This window comes from Glycine soja, chromosome 17, assembly GCF_004193775.1.
Source record: "Glycine soja cultivar W05 chromosome 17, ASM419377v2, whole genome shotgun sequence".
NCBI classification, from domain to species: Eukaryota; Viridiplantae; Streptophyta; class Magnoliopsida; order Fabales; family Fabaceae; genus Glycine; species Glycine soja.
In genome coordinates, this window is record NC_041018.1 from 906960 (window position 1) to 927850 (window position 20891).

Consider the following 20891-nt stretch of genomic DNA (forward strand, 5'->3'; position numbering starts at 1 on the left):
TATAACAACTAGCCTGAAATTTTTCTCACAAATCATCTCAAATCAATTTTTTTTTTTCATTTAACTATATCTCTTTCAATCTACCTAAATAATTTAGTATCAATGCAAAATATTTATGATAAATTCAAAATATAATTTATAAGCATAAAAAATTTATTTATTCCAAATTTTAATTATATAGTTTATATATGAAATAATATTTTATTTATCATCAATTCTAATTATATAAAATAAATCTTTATCCTACATTATACTGAGTTAAAATGATTAAGCGTCTTCTCAGGGCATGAAAGGATCATATGTTCATTTGGATGGCAACTAGTGGAATCCACGATCAAAGTTAGGTAAAGTAGGAAAAGATCATATAATTTTTTAGCCACTGCAGGGAAAAAGATTAAAAGAAAGACAATAGAGGCAATTACGTGAATATAATTGATTTTCCTTTAATTTTGCTCTCAGGGTCAGGGGTTTAGGCAGGAGCACTCTGAAACCGCTCATATTTAAGTCAATTCTTTCCCACTAATTGTTGGGTTCACCAATTTATCCCTCGCGAGTTGGCAATAGTTGCTGTCCAACTGTACATCTTGTTATGCAATATTCTGGTTGAACTATAAAGCTCCGCTTGAACAGACTACGTCAGAAACCATATTAAACAGTGTTAAACAATTAAAACACTAAATTGGGAAATTTCTTATCTGCTTCATACTTTTCGCCACTAAAATCAAGCGCATGCTGAGTCAATATTTTATGTTGTAATAACGCCATACTTTATATTACAATTGACATGCAGCTCATAATTAGTCCCATTTTTGCTACGCTGTTCCACGGTAGCCATAAACAATTAATATTTTCAGATTTAATGACTTATAATCACAACTAGGAGAACTGAACATGAGAAAGGACAGTATAATTGATTAATATCCGACATAAAGCAATAACTTATACAAAAATGAAGGGACAACTTGACATATATACTTAACCCAAGCGGTTACGTGAGTTGTGTGTTAGGATAAGAAACTTTTGCGTTTATATTTTTCAATACTTTGGTGTTTCCTCTCAATCTACTTCAATTATTCGAATATTTAAGATCGATCTAACTCTGCAATGCATATCTTTCAATTTACTCTTTCCTTTCGTTTATTTCCCTCCAACCTTTAAATAGTATGTTATTGTTGGTATTCATGTTAAAAAGGTGAGTTAAAAGAAAAGTTTTACTAAATTAATAGCCAACGTGATGACTTTTCATGTCTTCCGTAAGAAGCCATTGTAAAAATAATAAGACTCTTTTAAAGTAAGTAAATAAACATTAATCATTGGTCGAAATATTTAAAGTACTATAACATAACTAACGACCCACTAAAATTTAATCTATATTGTAGCCTTCCTTACTTTAATTTTTTTTTTCTTCATTCTAAAATCAATCTATCCTATCGAAAGCCACTCCAGATTAGGAAAACCTTCTACTTTGCACTATATAAATCCCTGGGGCTGCTGGAGCCAAAAAATGAGTGAGACATCATTAATTCCAAAATCACACTCCTATATATCTTCCTATAGCAATATATATGATGGGTGACACTGAGATCAAGCCATCAGTTGAAGTAGTCGTATGTGCTTCCATGAACAATAATAATAGCGCAAACAACCACACCCTCCCAACCGACATCACCAAGCCATCACAATTACCAATCTTGACCAGGCTCCATGCTGGTTACTTTTTCATATGCCTTTCCTTTGGAGCACAAGCTTTGCTCTGGAAGAGTTTGAGTAAACACAACAAGGACTCACAAAGTCTCTGGCATGGATTCAACTTGATGCCTTCCATTGCATTTCTACTTCTTTGGTGTGTGTCACTGCTGACTGCCACTAGTTTGTCTTTACTTTACGTGCTCAAGTGCATCTTTCACTTGGAAATGGTGAAGGAGGAATTCTCACATCATGTTGGAGTGAACTGCATGTATGCTCCTTGGATTTCTTGGCTTCTCATGCTTCAATCAGCACCCACCATCCTTCATTCAACTTCTTGCTACCAAGTTCTTTGCTTGGCCTTTTCGTTTGTAATATTGCTGCTTGACATAAAACTATATGGACAATGGTTCACAACTAAAAAGAGGTTCCTGTCAGTTGTGGCAAACCCTACTAGCCAGGTGTCGGTTATAGGGAACTTGGTGTCTGCTCAAGTTGTTGCAGAAATTGGTTGGAAAGAGAGTGCAGTTTTAATGTTCTCACTCGGATTGGTATATTATCTAATTATATTTGTAACGCTGTATCAGCGTCTGACAAGTGGCAGCCAGTTCCCCACAGTGCTAAGGCCAACTTACTTGTTGTTTTTTGCTGCACCAAGCATAGCAAGTCTAGCCTGGAAATCCATCACAGGTGCTTTTGTCACCCCATCAAAGATGCTCCTCTTTCTGTCTTTATTCCTGTTTATGTCTCAGGTACCTACGTTCTTTTCTGATTCTAAATTAATTACTTCATAATGCGTTTAATTTCTATTTTTAATTTTCTTAAAAAATAAATTAAGGAAACAGATGTTTACACTAAATTCATGTCTTACCTTATCACTCCATATAATTCACACCCCAGTTAGGACCACAAAACAAAACAATAGAAAGAGAGAACAAAATTTCCAACTTGTTTCTATTTTTTATTTTTAAAGCACTTGTTTTAGAAATAATTTTTAAAATTTAATAGATTTTAGATGGACAATTATTAATTATTAAATACTAAATAGTATGAAATTATAAAAAAAAAACTTTTATATAAAATAAAAAAGTTAGAAGGAAATCAATATGTAAGATCATTAACTTCTCGATCGGTTTTTTGGTTTGTTTGTTTGTTTTAATCTGTTTCATTTGAACATTGTTGAATACAGGCTTGCAGGCCAGCCATGTTCAAGAAATCCATGAAGAGGTTAAACGTTACATGGTGGGCGTATTCATTCCCTTTAACCTTCCTTGGACTAGCTTGTGCTGAATATGCTCAAGAGGTGGAAAGTGGCATGGCCTCTTGGTTAATGCTGGTTATATGTATGGTCTCCGTGCTGGTTTTTATTGCTTTGATGATCATCACTGTACTCAAAATTGAGAGGCTGTTCCATAAAAATGCTCCGATTATGACTTGAAAATGAAATGTCATTCAACTCAAAATTGAGTGGCTGAAAATAAAATGCTCCATTATAGCTGCACTTCTCTCTTGTTCACTTTGTTTGCTTTCAAAAGGAAAAGAAAAAGAGAGAAATTGTAAAGAAAGAATGAGTAAACAGAAAATAATAAAAGATGAATAAAATTTTTAGTTGTTATATATATATAAGAGAAATATTTCCATAAAAAATATAAAAGAGATATAAAGGAAAGTAAGGAAGAACAAGTAATATTTTGTTATAAAGACAAATATTTCCTTGGTTAAAACATTGTTTAACTAAAAACTAAAATTTTCATTTTTGCACTCACTATTTTATATTAAATTTTAGTAATACTTTTTTAAAAAATTAATTAGTTTCCTTTTAAATTTTTAGTCATGAACAAAATTTTATCGTACTTTAGTAAGAATATTAAGTGACATATAACAAGGGTAAAAATGAAAATGAAATTTATCCCGCTGCTCCCATGTTATTTCTTTTCTCTCTTTCGTTTCTCTGTTTACTTTTTTGGGAGGGAAAAGTTCCGTTTCTCTGATTATCCATACCAAAGAAGATACGTGAAAAATGGTGCTTCCTCTCACGGCTTTATCTTTCTTTACAATTTCTCATGTTCCAAAAAGAAAGTGGTGGACTAGTGTGTCAAATCTTAAGTGGTGAAGCAAAAGGAGAAGTTATCTATACGCTTAAAAAATATATTAGAACTATATGCTTATTTTCACTAAAAAAGAACAATATTTCGTGGACATTAATGGTAGTCTACACATTTAGTGAAGAAGCTAAGAAATAAAAGGAGAAAATTGTTAGAGGATTCACTCTGACACCCTCTACTTTCATATATATATATATATATATATAAATAAATAAATAAAGTATATAAAAAATTAGTAAATAAATTCACCTGGATAAAATATTTATATTTACTTTATTATTATCGATTAAAACTTATTAAAAATATATTCAGCTCAAGATAAGACCGTCAAAATTTATAAAAATATTTTGTTAAATCAGTGAGGTAAAATAAAATAGACTAACATCATGCAATTAACATAAAAACTTATGCCCCAACATCACATTCTATCAGGGCATTGTGTTCCGAGATCCTTCAATACAAGGTTCCTTAAAGCGATTCACCTAGTCATTTGCTCCTTCAAACACAAAGTTCAAGATCATCACAAAATCCAAACACAAATAACACACAGGGAGTGAGTTATCACATTTCTAACTAATGGAGAGGAACAAGATATACATATCATATAAACAAAATAAAACTTACTTAAACATAACTTACGTAATTCCACCACTTTGTCATTCAAAATTCACTTTTCAATCATCAATTACAATATACATGAATCACACACTCCGATCAAGACATAATAACACATCAATTTCATAATAAACAATTAGCAAGCGCATGAGACGGTTATGCTAAGACTCAAGCCTATATATGCAATGTGGTATTATGTCAGTGGAAAACTACCCTGGGACGCTTAGGAGTACATGACAAGACACACCACACAATGAGTATGTCAGATCACTCTCACTAAGTAAAATCATAGGGAGACCAGTCAGGATCACAGTGTTTTGCGAGAATACTCCAATCATATAGGATCAACATATATTTAAAGGAGCACTCAAATCGGGTGACCCCCAAGGCCTACACTCCAAAGAGTCCATCAGGGTCTCTCCCTCCTGATTCAGGTCCAGCCCCTAAAATCATTTTAGCACACAGGCTCTATCTATGAACTGTAAAAACACACAACTCCTCAATTGTAATCAAAATAGTTTTAACTCGTCGACTTTTAAGGGTCTTAGCATTAACCCGTCGTCCTTAAAAGGACTTAACATTAACTCGTCGTCCAAAAAGAGACTTAGCATTAACTCGTCGCCCTAAAAGGGACTTAGCATTAACTCGTCACCCTAAAAAGGACTTAGCATTAACTCGTCATCCTAAAAGGAACTTAGCATTAACTCGTCGTCCTTAAAGGGACTTATAGTCGTGTGATTGTACAATTCATAGTTCACAACTCAATGCACACAACATCTCAATCACATGCATACTCAGTTTATCACATACACTTGATCTCAATCACAATGGTATAATTTCAATAACAATACTATAATCTCAAAGCAACATGTTTTTCCACAATTCATCACATCTTTCATTCATAGACATTGTTCATGAATTATACAATATTCATGACTTCACACTCGTGTTTTGAAACACGTTTAACACATTGCGTTACAATTTAACACTGATTCCTAAATAGAAGACCTGCAATTTCTCTTTAACACTGCGCATTAACACTTTTCTCAATATCAACACTGGTCAGGTTATTGTATAATTCATAGCTCACAACATAATTATTGTCACATAAGTGTTAAACACAAACACTTATTTGCAACCAAATATCATTCCCACAATTTAACATCTCAGAACTCATACACATCACACAATAATCATATTTGCAAGACACAAAACATATATATATATAGTAAATGAAGCTATATTATTTTTAATCAAAAGAGTTTTTATAATAATTAATTTAATGTTACATCAAAAGAAATTATCACTAGACATTAACCTTACAACTTTATTTAATTTATTATTTTAGTATTACAATAAATATATATACAAAACATGTTGATCATCGTCGTGTAAAAATATAGAATAAGATAACAATTCATATAAAATAAGTCATTAAAAATAATACTATTTAGAATATAATTCACATTAATAAATAAAAGCTCAATTTTTTAAGGGTTCACACTCAACACAAGAACACATTAATTTCACAATAATTTTTCATTGGGACATCAACTGGTTCATCAAACATATATAATTCACAGTTATAATTATAAGGATAAAATAAAAATTATAGAAACACCCCAAAACTCATTCTAATTGATACTCTAAGGATCCCTACACATGTTCTCACCCCTACACATGTTCTCACTAATCCCCAATTGTGAATAATTCATCCCTTACCTCTAAGCAGACTCACGTGTCTTCCAAAAGTGATAGCGGCATCTCTAGCAATTTTCTGAGATTCCTCAATTTTTTTCTCTGATTGCTATGATAGAGTTCCCAAACGTTAGAAAAAAAGAGAAGAGATTGAAGCCTCGATTTTGTATTGTCTTCGTGCAATGCATCTTTCTTCGTCCAAAGATATTATTTTGCAAATCCCAAGGGTGGAGTCGTGAGGAAATGAATTTCTAACCACATATCAAAATTTTACTACAATCCAACGGTTAACGAATTCGAGATTGTAGTATTACTGAGATAGTTTTTGGGTTTCTGCGAAAAAATAAATGACTACGATGCGAAGGGTATTTTTCTCTCAGCTCATACATGATTTCAAAATTCCCAATGGTAAGAATTCTCAGAATTGGGTTGTGAACCTGGTATTTAAATTTCACGGCGATCCGCGGTGAATGAGTCCAATATCGTTGTTTTTCTGAGACATGTTTGGTGATCTGCGGGAAAAAGAAAGAGTTTTGGGAGAAGAGGGAAGAACGAAAATGAAAAAAAAAAAGAGAAGGCATCCTGGGTGTAAAAACTAACCTAACATAGTTATTTATATTTAAGGTATTCAACTTATTATTTACTCTATTTATTTATTTTTATAATTTTATAAAAGCAAACTATATTTTATTCTTTATCAAATGAATAAATAAAATACACTCTTTATTTTCTCTAAAATCATTATTTTAATAAAGTTATATCTTCTTATTTATTTAATTATAAAAAAAAATCATTATTTTTTAAAACTCTATTTATTTATAATTAACCATTCTTTTTAAATTAGCTTACGAAAAAATGAAATGTTACCGTCACCAATTGTCTATATATGCGCCTCCCGTCAACAATCCTAACAAAATTCAGAAATTGTTGGTAATCATCATCATCTTCACTCGATTGGTGCCTTAGGAGCATCAAATGCTTGATCAAAACTTATGAATTTAGCATAATACTTGATCTCTTTCCTTTAATTCACTAGGCATATAGACCTAACAAACATCTATCCTATAAGAATTTAAGTATATTTGGTAATCTTCATCCACATGTGACAATTAGCCTCCAAATTATGTTGAGATTTCATTGGGCCACCAATCTGTTTTTTTCACTGACCTTGTAGCATTTTCACAATGGTTGTGCTTCGAACGTTCATTTGAACTTCTCATCTCTTCCATCATTTTTTCCCTTTTATAATCTTTAGCGTTAGGACCTTTCCAATTTTCATTCATACGATCGAGAATCACCCAAGTTATATAATCTTGACCACACATGGTCAATTTTTGTTTAACTAGAAGAATTAATGTCCTCCTTTGAAATAGGAATACCCAAAGGTTTATGAACTGAACATAACTCGCCGGTTCAGTGTGACACATTAGCATCACTTGTTTTTTTTTATAAAAATGAATCGATCATTGACACTGAAAATACCTAATGTCACTGACATAGGCACACAGGATGCTAAACAAAGTGTTACAGTAGGCATAACATATGAAGATCGAGCACGCACGCTCAAAGCTAACAAGATAGCAATCTTGGAAATACAAACCCAAAGAACATAAACATATAAAATACACATTCTCTTTTTTTTTTTTTTGTGAACAAAAATACGCATTCTCTTATTACAAATAAATCTAGAAAGAGCTATGAGTTTTTCTTAAAATTTTTCTTTCTTTTGAATTTGCACATTTTCTGCAGCAACATTGATTAAAATGGCCTAAATGGCTAAATCCAACCTTTGGTTGTTAGATCTAGTTGCAATATGGGAAAGGGATAAATGTGATGTGATGGGTAGGGAATGGTGAAAAAGAAAATAGAAAAAAATATCTTCATTTGTGTTTTTTCTTGTTGAGAAGAAATGTTACTACATTAGCAATTGTTATCTCTTTTATCAACTTTCTTATCTTTCTTACCTTCCCATCTTTCAACGTCACATCATATATGGTTAACGAATATGACTTGAAAAACTTGTCATTTAGTAACAAAAAGTTGGCAGCCAATTGTATAGCAATCACATACTGCATCTATTGCTAAATCATTAATACCAATAACCAAAATTTGATTGGTGCGGAAAGCTAAACATTAGCAATTAACGGTATTATATCGTCATTTGTATTTTTTCTTTTAGTAAAAAAATATGTTACTAAATTAGAAAATATTATATAACTTTAAATTTGTTCAAATATACTCTAACAGATGCAACTTATTAAAATATTCTTTTAAAAAGCACACATCGTGCCACTCATACTTATTTTCTAAAAAAGGAATATTTTAGCAATTTACAACTTAATTAAATTTTTTTAAAATATTTTAAACTACTTGTTAAAATATTTTCTAAAAATTCGAGATAATATTGAATTACATTTACCTCACAAAATAGTGAATCGCAATTTCACTACAAAAAGACATTTATATTTAATAAGAACCACACCTCCCCTGAAAAGAATGCATATAGATATTGATCGAGAAATATAAATTATAAATTAAGACCAAAATTATACACATAGATAGGAAAGATTAAAAATTAATTAATAATCGCATGATCACCTAAAAAAAAGTTATGTGTATTTTTTTATTTTTATGATTTGAATACAATCTAAAGTGATTCTTATTTTATAATTATATCATCATCCGATATGCTTTCTTATAATATCTTTAACAGGATTCTTAAGTTCAAAAACTTCTATTCATCCTATCTATTTTTGCTTAAAAGTTTTCTAAGTTGAAGGTTGGATTTTAAGAGAAGAATACTTTTTTTTTCAAAGTTTTTTTTTTTTACAAGTAAAATTTAAAAACTCAAATTGAATTCTTATATTCTATGTGACGCCATAAAACCCACAAAAATTCATTAAAAAACCAAAATAGATTCTTCTATTAAATATGTTCTTATATTTATATATCTTGTGTTTGTGGGCATCTACACACTTGTGTATGTTTGAGTGTGAATATGTGTAATGTAGATGGGTGTGCATTAATTAATTAATGATTGTATTAATTAAAATTATATTTTGTAAAAAAATTAAAAAATTATAATATAAAACATGGTGTAAGTGGAACACCAAAACCCTCCGTGTGTGTCTATCTATCTATATATATATATAAAATCTTAGATCAAATTAATGCTGCTCCCTAACATTTAGTTGAGTATGAGTTACTCAGTGGTGTTTTTTTTAAGCTTTTGACTAAGACGAAATTACCGTTTGATTAACTAAAGACACATGGAATTGTTGAAAATGATTGAGACCAAATAACTGACCTACTGCGTGTCCTGTTGAATTAAATATAGCACAGTTTGACATTTCTGGGCGTACGATATGACATGGCAATATACCACATTGATGGCTTTACTGCGTCTCACATTGAAAGGGTTGAAATTTTGAAACTTACATAGTCTGAGACTCAGAGCTGGAAAGGGTCCGCCAACAGAACAAGGCCAAGTCTAATCTTAAACTTCTTATAAATATTTTTCGTTGTAGAATAGTCAATATTTTACTTTCCGTTTCTCTCTCTATATATACGCCCACCCTACCCTTAACTAATTCTCATTCTCATTTCCAATCTCTTCCAACCCCCAATTCGATCTCCTCACCAATTAACAAAACACCCAAAGAGCATAGAAATCCTCCATTAATCTCATGGCTTCCTTTCAAACCACAGCTATATTCTCCTCTTCCTTTTCTTCTTCTCCAGGAAAAGTCAACGCCTCTATCCATGTCCCTAACCCTCCCCGAGTGACTTATCCTGTTCCAAAAGTACCAACAAGAAAGTTGCAAATTGAGGAATTTAATGGATCGCCGGTAGACTCAACCCCATTAGAGAAGAATGGCATCACCACACACATATATGAAGGTTTATTCAGCCCTGGCAAGAAATCTAATAAGGCCACTACTGTTCAACTCTATTCAATTCTGGAGGCAGTAGCTGACAGAATTGAAATGCACAGAAACATTGGCGAACAAAGAAACAACTGGAACACCCTTCTTCTAAACTCCATCAACATGATCACTCTCACTGCAACAGCCATGGCCGGTGTTGCTGCAGCCACCAGTGGTGACACTGAGCCGCTTTTGGCCATGAAACTATCATCCACACTCTTGTTTTCTGCGGCCACTGGGATGTCACTTATCATGAACAAAATTCAGCCCTCACAACTCGCTGAGGAGCAACGCAATGCTACAAGGTTGTTTAAACAGCTTCATAGCCAAATCCAAACCATAATCGCTCTTGGAAATCCAACCGAAGAAGATGTGAAGGGTTCGATGGAGAAGGTGTTGGCACTTGATAGAGCTTACCCTCTTCCCTTGTTGGGAGCTATGCTTGACAAGTTTCCCGCAAAATATAAACCTGCTGTTTGGTGGCCTTCATCTCATCAGTTCCAAAGAAGAAGTAAAACACAAGAGAGCAACAATGGATGGAGTGAAGATCTAGAAATGGAAATGAGGGAAGTGATTGAAGTGGTAAAGAATAAAGACTTAGAGGACTATGATAGGCTTGGGAACATAGCGTTGAAGCTAAACAAGACTTTGGCTATTGCAGGGCCATTACTGAGTGGCATTGCAGCAGTGGGGTCTTCATTTGTGGGTAATGGATCGTGGGCAGCATTGGTGCCTCTCATGGCTGGCTCATTGGCTTCAGCAGTTAATGCTTTTGAACATGGTGGCCAAATAGGCATGGTCTTTGAAATGTACAGAAACTGTGGGGGATTCTTCACGCTTTTGGAACAGACTATTCAAGCCACACTTGAAGAGAAAAACTTGGACAACAGAGAAAACGGTCAAGTATTTGAAATGAAGGTGGCAATGAAGTTGGGAAGAAGCGTTTCGGAGCTGAGACGACTTGCCTCAAAATCTGCTTCATGTCGTATGGAAGGAATTGCCGTAGATGAATTCTCCAGCAAGCTTTTCTAATTAAGACAACATTTCATCACCACCGATGCAATATTCTTTTATTCTTTTTTTTTTTTTTGTTACATATATTCTTTATTAATTGTATAGTCCTCTGACGTAGAAGAACTGTATATATATCTGTAGGTACATTCATGCAATTTACTCAATGATCGATATTTACTTCTCACAATTTTTCTTTTCTTATATTACGAAGATTACACGATCCAGATTTTTATTTTAATTTGAAAGATTGCCCTTGATGGAGATGGAAGATTATATGCCTCTATGCATGTGTGTCTAAAAAAGTATATCATTTTAAATTATACATATCTTGTAAAAGAATAACTAAATGAGTACTCAATAGATCATTTAAACAGATTTTTTCTCTACTCGTTTGTTAATGGAGCAAGAACAATTATATCAATACTGTGTGTGTGGTACTCGGAGATATTAAGTACATATATTTTTATGAGAAAAATGCTCATACATTGTTAGTTGTTAGTGTAAAGAGAATTTACACATGCAACCAATCACGGTTCTACAAATTACCACATCATTTTAATATTGTTTTAATTAAATAAAACTTAATTAAAAACAGTAAAAACAAGAAAACTTTCCAGCTTCTCTACTTTGCAGCCTGCAGTTACCTTTGCCCTAATTCGCTAGACAATTCATTTGTGAATTCAGATTATTCTTGTATAATTAATCTTGCTACCCGTAGGCAAAATCTTCACAAGACTTGAATTTGAACTCCAATAATAGAATGTCAATAACTTCAAAATGGATCGCCCATTGTGACATCAAAAGATTTTTCTGATTTTTACTTTCCCTCGGTATGAAAAATTGGATCTGCCACTTTTAAACTTCCCGATCATGTCTACAAAGATATTTGCCCACCACACACAGAATATGACGGAATGGGTCTTGGAGGTAGAGGCGCCAATGTAACTCGAGAAGTTGCAACACAAGAGAACGATAAATATGGCGAGCAACCTAATAGAACCAACCGCGGATTCAGGTTCAAGTGTGTGGGAACAGTTGCTCCCACAATACTTTTTTTTTTACTTGAATATACTTGCTATATTTTATTTTTGTCTTCATAAAAATAATGATATTGTCTCATGAAATATTTTTTAAATGAATGTAAAAAACTGCAAAAGACAAAAGAGAGCATAAATTGGTAATAATTTTATTATTTTATCTTTTTTAAATTTTAACAATACTAATGATAAAAAAATCAAACAATTAAAATCATAAAATATGGTGTAATTTTATTATTTTATTATTTATTTAATTGAAACATTACTTGAATGCTCCTTTCTAAAACATGGTGTAAGTAACACACATACATAAAAGGATGTATCAAGTTACTTTTCATTCTGGCGATACATACACCAAACACATACCTCCATATATATTATGACTTTTTTTTAGTGAGTTTCATTTTTATATATTTGATTAAACAAATTAGCTCAAATGCTACTCCCTAATATTTAATTGAGTTACTTTCCAATCAAAAAATAAATAAAATTGAGTTACTCAGCCAGTTTTTTTTTTTTAAAAAAAAAAAAAGAAGATAAAAGCTTTGATCAAGACAAAATTATTGACGGTTATAAATCAAATTAGTGAAAGAAGTGGAGAAACAGTAAACGAAAGAAACAAGATTATCCGCCTATGTTGAATTAAGTACGTACAAGAGAGTTTGACGTTCCCATATTGATGGCGTTAATGGCTTTACTTGGTCGCACAAGGCCTAGATGTTGAAATTTGGAACTTAAGAAAGTCTTAGAGCTGGAAAGGGTCCCCCAAGGCCAAGTCTATTTTATAAATATTTTTGGTTGTAGAATAGTCAACATTTTCCTTCCCTGACTTGTTCCTTTCCCATTCCCTATATAAACGCCCACCACCCTAGCTACCCTTCATTCTCATTCTCATATCTTTCAAATCCCTTCCAGCCCCCGATTTGATCTCCTCACCACAAAACACACAAAGACTAGAGAGACCCTTCAGTTAATTAATCTCTCATGGCTTCTTTACAAACCACATCTTCCTTTTCCTCTTCTCTAAGAAAATTCAACGCCTCTATCCATCTCCCTAAACCTTCACGAGTGACTTATTCTGTTCCTAAAGTACCAACAAGAAAGCTGCTCGTTGAGGAATTTAATGCTTCTATACAAACAAGCCCATTAAAAAAGAATGCGGTCACCACTCATATACACCCAGATTTATTCAGCCCTAGCAGTAGCAAGAAATCTAATAAGGCCATTGTTCAACTCTACGCAGTTCTAGATGAAGTAGCTGACAGAATTGAAATGCACAGAAACATTGGCGAACAAAGAAACAACTGGAACTCCCTTCTTCTAAACTCCATCAACATGATCACTCTCACTGCCACAGCCATGACCGGTGTTGCTGCAGCCACCAGTGGTGACACTGAGCCGCTTTTGGCCATGAAACTATCATCCACACTCTTGTTTTCTGCGGCCACTGGAATGTCACTTATCATTAACAAAATTCAGCCATCACAACTCGCTGAAGAGCAACGCAATGCTACAAGGTTGTTTAAGCAGCTTCATACCCAAATTCAAACCATAATCGCACTGGGAAATCCAACAGAAGAAGATGTGAAGAGTTCAATGGAGAAGGTCTTAGCACTTGACAGTGCTTATCCACTTCCCTTGTTGGGAGCCATGCTTGACAAATTTCCCGAAAAATATGAACCTGCTGTTTGGTGGCCTTCATCTCATCAGTTCCAAAGAAGAAGTAAAACACAAGAGAGTAACAATGGATGGAGTGAAGATCTAGAAATGGAAATGAGGGAAGTGATTGAAGTGGTAAAGAATAAAGACTTAGAGGATTATGAGAGGCTTGGGAACATAGCTTTGAAGGTAAACAAGAGTTTGGCGATTGCAGGGCCTCTATTGAGTGGCATTGCAGCAGTGGGGTCTTCATTTGTTGGTAATGGATCGTGGGCAGCATTAGTACCTCTCGTTGCTGGCTCATTGGCTTCAGCAGTTAATGCTTTTGAGCATGGTGGCCAAGTAGGTATGGTCTTTGAAATGTACAGAAACTGTGGCGGATTCTTCACGCTTTTGGAACAGACTATTCAAGCCACACTTGAAGAGAAAAACTTGGACAAAAGAGAAAATGGTCAAGTGTTCGAAATGAAGGTAGCAATGAAGTTGGGAAGAAGCGTTTCGGAGTTGAGACGACTTGCCTCAAAATCTGCTTCCTGTCGCATGGAAGGAATTGCCGTAGATGAATTCGCCAGCAAGCTTTTTTAATTAGGACAACATTTCATCACGAATTACACGCAATATTCTTTTATTCTTTATTTTTTTTTGTTACATATTCTTTACTAATTGTATAGTCCTCTGACACAGCTTTATTACATACTGTACATATATTTGTACGTACGTTCATGTAACTGACTCAATGATCGATATTTACTTCTCACCATTTTTCTTGTCTTAACACGAAGATTTTTATTTATTTGGTTGCATATTTTTATTTAAATTTGAAAGTTTGCCTTTTAATATGGAGATGGAAATTATATGTTTCTATAATATATGCTTGTGTGTAAGGAATTCAGCTGCGAATGAAAGAGATAGAGCTCATGCATGTCACGACTTATAACAAGAAAAAAAGGCCTCACCGCCCTCACCAGGAGTAATCAATAAAATTTGGCTACAATAATTTCTGTCCGCCCAATGCCCATACAATAATTTATCTCATATGGCATGAACTGTAATTTGTGTAATATTCTGCATTTCATAAACGTTAGTAATGCAGATCGACCTTGGTGCATGAATGAACATGTTCGGCAAGAGTAGAGAATTAATCCGGGCATTAATGCATTAATTAATTTCATCCACTAGGTTTGCATTCCGTATTATTATTCATTTTCAGCCACTTGGTTTGCATTTCAGCCACTTGGGTCATAAAAGAAGTGAAAAGGAAAGCAAGATGAGAAACATAAGTAAGTGTTTATTATGTATTATTTATTTAAAATACATAAATTCAAAAATATCTCTATCTTTAATTAGTTTCTTGTATAATTAAGAAAGTTAGACTTCTTAAGAATAATAAAAACTCACTAGTCAGGTAAACCAATATATATAGAGAGAGACTGATGGAAGTAGAGGTTATCAAGAATCTGTGACTCTCAAAAATTAATCTTTCATTTTTAATTACTTCCCTTCTCTTGCCATATCTCTTTCTTTTTTGAGAAATATTTTTACTTTTTTATAAAAAAAACTTTTTCTTAATTAATAACATTATTCAAACAAACGGGTCCTTAAATCTCACTCTAACACTTAAAAGAATATTGTGATCTCAAAATGAAATTAATTATCAAATATTCTATAGCAACAACATGACAAGTAATAATTAATTTATTAATTATAATGTTTCATATATTTGTATATACTTATGGCAGTTATATTGTCATTGTCTCTTGTCACCGATATTTTTCTGGATTTATTTTTTACGCAGTGATTCCAAAATCAATATCAAACGCAGCCTTGGCGTTCTTCGTTCTTGAATATCAAAATGGTGACAAGTCCACACAAACATATTTTGTCTAACGAAAGTCCAATTTCAAAATTAGCTGAGTGGAGCATTTTAGATAATTCAGTTGGCCAAAGACACTTCAAAAACTATACATAACATATATATAAAGTGGAAAGTTTTAATATTTCTCGTGTTTTTTTTTAAAGTCAAATAACATATTAATTAAAAGTAGAAAGATAAAAAAAAATTATCATGAATATAAAAATATATGACAGGAAATTACTGAGAATTCTATAAAGTATAATCAGAAAGTGCTCCTCGGATTAATTTGTCGAGAAAAAAAATTGAATTGGAATTAGGGAGAAAGAAATTATCGCTGTACTTCGTCTATGAGGCTTCGGTGTTGAAGTTGTCCGTCCACCTACCGCCACAGTAGCAAAAGATTTTTTTGTTTGTTTGAAAAAATTAATGACCCCGAATAGTCATCGCCATTGTATTGAATTTTTTTTTATTTTTTTGACGGTTCCATTGTATTGAAAATTGAATTAAGTAAAAGCTAGTGGCTGAAATAAAAAGGAAGAGTATGGTAGTAAGTAACAATAAATTATAACAGTACTAACACTTGTGTATAATAATGATATAAGGATGTTGGACAAAATTAGTTAATTGAAAGTTAAAATGTTAGTTTATTAATCTGATTGATAAAATTAATTGTTGAAGTAACCGAAAAATATAAAATAATAAAATAAAATTATTATTTATTTTAAAAAAGATAACAAGAAAATGAATAAATATATCAAAAATAAAAATAAAATAAAATATATAAGCTATAAGTTAATATTTTAAAAAATATTACTTAAAGTAGTATTTAAAAAAAACTAAAAATTACAAAAATAAATTATTTAACAAACAGTGAAATCAATTTTTTAACTAATATAAAAAATTAAAAACTAATTAAAATAGTAGCCTAATTCTTTTATTTGGTTTTGCTAGGCAATATTGAAGTGCAGCCATAAGGTTTTACTACGTCGCATGTTGAGAGTCCAACGGCTCGAGACAGTGGCTGGAAATTTTGAATAGACCAAGTCAATTAATTAAATTGGTCAGCATCATCAATCTTCTTATTTTGATTTGACTCTATTCCCTTCCGTTTTGGTTAGCTAGCTAATATAAATACTCCCATGCACCCTCATAAATAAATATCAAAGTAACCATATATATATATATATAAACACAAGCTAGCCAAACACAATAATATATTCTAAAGAAAACGCTTCAATTAGCTAGCTAGCCAGCCCCAACTCTTACTTTCATGGCTTATTCTATACAAACTTCAAGTCTAGTTTCTTCGTCTTTTTCTTGCAGAGTAAATGAAAGCATATGATGTTGTTTTCACTTACTTTCATTCTTTTTTGCACAGTTGTATCATGTAGAAACTGGAAAGTGAAGGTTTAGTTTTAAAGTAATGCATATTTTTATGGAAAAAAAATGGTTTCGTACACCAACCTCAGCTTATTTAAAATTTATTTTTGTTAATACCTGTGACAACTGTTCTATTTAAAATGTAAATCATTGACTTTTTAAGCCGCAAGTAGTGAGATCAGATGTTTGTTCTTTATTAAAGAAAAAACTTTGTCATCCACTTGATTTGTTCGAAATGGACTGCTATTCATGCGTTTGAGGTGGAGAGATAATTATGAATTGAACCCCAGTGAAATGTTCAAATTAAGATGAAATGGTTTCGTTTATCTCATGTTGTCACTTCTCTGCCTCTGTTTATAGTTTTATACTACACTCCTTGTATTTTAGTATTATACTATATATATTAAATATTAATACTTCTGGATTCAGTCATTATCTTTTTTTTCAAAATTAAGTTTACTAAATAAGTATAATATTAAATATTTTCTTTTTAATTCTATTTTTTATTTTTACCTGATAAGTATAATCTTACATATTGCTCCTTTTGAAAATATGTTTTAATATTTAACCTAAATTAATTATATAGCTGTGAAGACCGGCCTAGACCCATCGGTCCGACCGACCCCACATCAAACCGTTTAATATTAACCTAAATTAATTATACATTTAACCTAATAAGTATAATCTTACATATTGGTCCTTTTGAAAATATGTTTTTAATATTTACCGATAGTCTACAAGAGTATAGCTTGTTCTCGTGCTATTGGTGTTGACCTAGTTAACACTTGTGGCTTTGGGTCAATCCAATGCTTGGGCCTAGAATGACCATTATGGGATTTTCTTTCTACACCTAGTATTTTTTTTAATACACCCAGCAATGAGAGGAAAAAATAAAAAATATCTTTACATGTAATCCCATCCGATACATCCGAACGTGAAACTTACTGATCATCAATCCATAAGTCTCATATGAATCCGTAAGCCTCATACCAATCCATATGAATGATTTTTACGTAATTAACACAACACTCTAATCAACTGAACTAATAAGTCAATTATATTAAAAAATAATTAATAACATTATATATCACACTAAAATTTCTAATGTATATTTAACACACATATAAGTTTACATAATATATTTTATAACAATTAATTTTGATCTAATAATGTATTTTTATTGTTAATTCGTATAGACTATATGAAGAAAAGAAAAAAGGAAGGAACAAAGAAAAAGTAAAAAAGGATAAAGTTAAATTTTTTTAAAATATATTGTGTGTAGAATAAATTTGAATAGTGTAAGAAGAATAACCCTCATTATATGGATTATGTTGAAGCCCTATTCATTATAGTTGCTTCCCAAGCATGCTTTAAGCCTTTTTTATATAAATTTGGCATTTAGTTATTTTTCACCTTTGACAACAAATATACATAATATATATAAATAAATAAAAAAACTGAAGGGAGAGGATGCAATTACAAACTTCCATTTGAATACCTATAAAGTGGATGACATCATGAAGACTATAGCTGCACAAGCAATGGGTGAATCAATTATTTTGTTGATCAAAAGAAGGAAACAATAATGAAATTGTAGTATATCCTCAAAATAACTCGCTAATCCAATACAATCCTTAACAATTAACCAACTCATCATTTTTTAATTAATGACTAACTCATTATTTTGTCATTGCTGCCAAAACCATAATTTCATATTCTTATTTCAAGTGCTCTTGGTGGATTTTCCGATGGTGTTCAAAGTAGTAGCAATGACAATTCAATTGAAAATCATAAAAGCTTTAGATTAAAAGACTCTTAACAACTAAGATAACAATTAGTAATGTAAAGATATGATACTGGACATATTATATATGCATAAATAGTACATTAATTGACATATGATATGTGGAATGTCATTTCTTTTTTATTATTAATTATTATCTTAGTTGTTAAGAACCATTTAATCTAAAAAAATTATGATTTTTAATTGAATTTCCATTATCACTACTTTCAATAACACTAGAAAATCCACCAAGAGTACTTAAAAAGAGAACATGAGATTGTGATTTTGAAAGCAATGACAAAAGGATGAGTTAGTCATTATTAATAATAATAATAATAATAATAATAATAAAAGAAAAAAAAAGATGAGTATTAGTTGTTAAGGATTGTTTTGAACTAGGGAGCTGATTTAAGGATATGTTAAAAAATCAATATTGTTTTCTTATTTTTGCAAATAATTGATCCATCCATTTATTGTGTAATTACGCTCTTCATTATGTCATCCACTTCATATGTATTCAAATAAAAATTTGTAATTGCCTCCTCTTCCTATAGTTTTTTATATATATAATATCATATATTTGTTGTCAACTGTGAAAATAACTGAATGCCAATTTTTTTTTTAAAAAAGTTTTAAAAAACTAGTTTTAACAAGTTTAGATTTTAGAATTAGTTCAAAACCAATTAAATTTTTAAAATCAATTCGAAACTAGTTTAATACAAAATCAATTTAGAATTGGTTCTTCAAAATCAATTTGGGACTTATTCTCTAAACCAATTTGCTTATTTGAATTAAGAAACCAACTATTTTAAACAATTCAGTTCTGTTCAGTTTAATTTTTAAATAAATAAAACAACTAAATTTTGCACATCCCTACCAAAAGCTTTGCCATTGCCTCACACCAAACACTCATCCATCTTTGAACATTGTAGTAGTTGTCATCAGCACCTAGTAGCTCCCAAAACTAACACCAAATATATATTCCTCCTTCCACTGCCAAATAATTTGACTTTAGAACAACTGTGAAAGATTGTTCACCATTATTAGTTGTTGTACCTGAAAATTAGAAACACAAAAACCTTAATACAAGCTTAACATGTTAATAATATGATATTGTAAAGAACAATAAGCTTTTTAAGTTAAATATATTATAAATTGATAGATTGATCATGAGAATTAAACCTTAAGTAATATATTGATAAATCAAAGGATTCCAAAATAAGAAAAGAAAAGTGATTTACCAAAATAACATAACAAATTGTGGGTAATTGATGTACTAATTCACAAATTTAAATAAGAACAAGTTGAGTTTTTGTGCCAAAACAGGGGAGCAACTATTTTTTTTTTCATATTCACTGAATTGTAATGCCAAGAAAAATGGAAGGGAAATATGGAACCCAAATTTGCTGATGAAGATTTATCTGTCAAACACATAAATTACAATTGCAAGTGCTTAGACACCAACATCCAGATACCTCTAGGATTACAACAAGAACGATATTCAATTCTAAGCCCATAACAACGCATACATCATATCATGTCTGTAATTTATGTCAATCTCAACTAAGACAAAAAGAAATAGCAATATTTATTTTCATTTGATCACTATTATTTAAAATTAAAAATAAGAAATAAATACCTAGAACCTATAAATCATTAAATCTACATGAACATTGGAGATTGAGTTCCAAATTTCCACCAATGCATCAATAAAAAATCATGAACCTTGATGATTTCCTAGAAAATTAGGACCAACAAAACCCACATTTTTTTCATTTAAATGAAGGAACCGAAAAACAATGATAAAAAATCCCTTTTAACCCAATATTCATTTTTGCGTTAAAAAATGAGTCAGTTTTTTGAATAACTTACGAACCCGAAAAAGGAATGGATGAAGTCTCTGCGAGGGAGAAAGGCACAACTTCATGGTTAAATATCTCGCATGAAGAGGTGAGAGAGGTGTCAATGAAGAACAATCGCGAGTAGTGTTTGATTATGTTATTTCTCCATGAAGAACAATCGATTAGGGTGAAAGAAGCATCGTTGTGGTTGCGGCTCTCCGAGGATTTTTGTCCTCTCTCAAATCTGACTAATGAATCATCCCATTCATGTTTTTATACGAAGACTAATATG

The 20891-nt window shown here is 31.6% G+C and overlaps 2 protein-coding genes, 1 long non-coding RNA gene and 1 pseudogene across 3 annotated transcripts; 3 read left to right on the forward strand and 1 right to left on the reverse strand.

Annotated features, from left to right (window-relative positions):
• The first annotated feature begins 1482 nt into the window (after nucleotides 1-1482).
• Nucleotides 1483-3187, forward strand: LOC114391955 (S-type anion channel SLAH4-like). The gene is made up of 2 exons (XM_028352978.1): nucleotides 1483-2438; nucleotides 2876-3187. Exons 1-2 carry the CDS (start codon nucleotides 1566-1568, stop codon nucleotides 3122-3124), a joined length of 1122 nt encoding a protein of 373 aa, XP_028208779.1. The 5' UTR covers nucleotides 1483-1565; the 3' UTR covers nucleotides 3125-3187.
• A 6502-nt stretch (nucleotides 3188-9689) lies between these two features.
• On the forward strand, nucleotides 9690-11250 carry LOC114393083 (probable F-box protein At4g22030). Its single transcript, XM_028354344.1, has one exon. It carries the CDS (start codon nucleotides 9791-9793, stop codon nucleotides 11060-11062), a length of 1272 nt encoding a protein of 423 aa, XP_028210145.1. The 5' UTR covers nucleotides 9690-9790; the 3' UTR covers nucleotides 11063-11250.
• Nucleotides 11251-12968: 1718 nt separating this feature from the next.
• LOC114392919 lies at nucleotides 12969-14533 on the forward strand (annotated as a pseudogene).
• A 5099-nt stretch (nucleotides 14534-19632) lies between these two features.
• On the reverse strand, nucleotides 19633-20831 carry LOC114392094. Its single transcript, XR_003662246.1, has 2 exons — nucleotides 20635-20831; nucleotides 19633-19814 (listed from the first exon to the last, which is right to left on the reverse strand). It is a non-coding gene; the product is annotated as an uncharacterized LOC114392094 (long non-coding RNA).
• Between the last annotated feature and the right edge of the window lie 60 nt (nucleotides 20832-20891).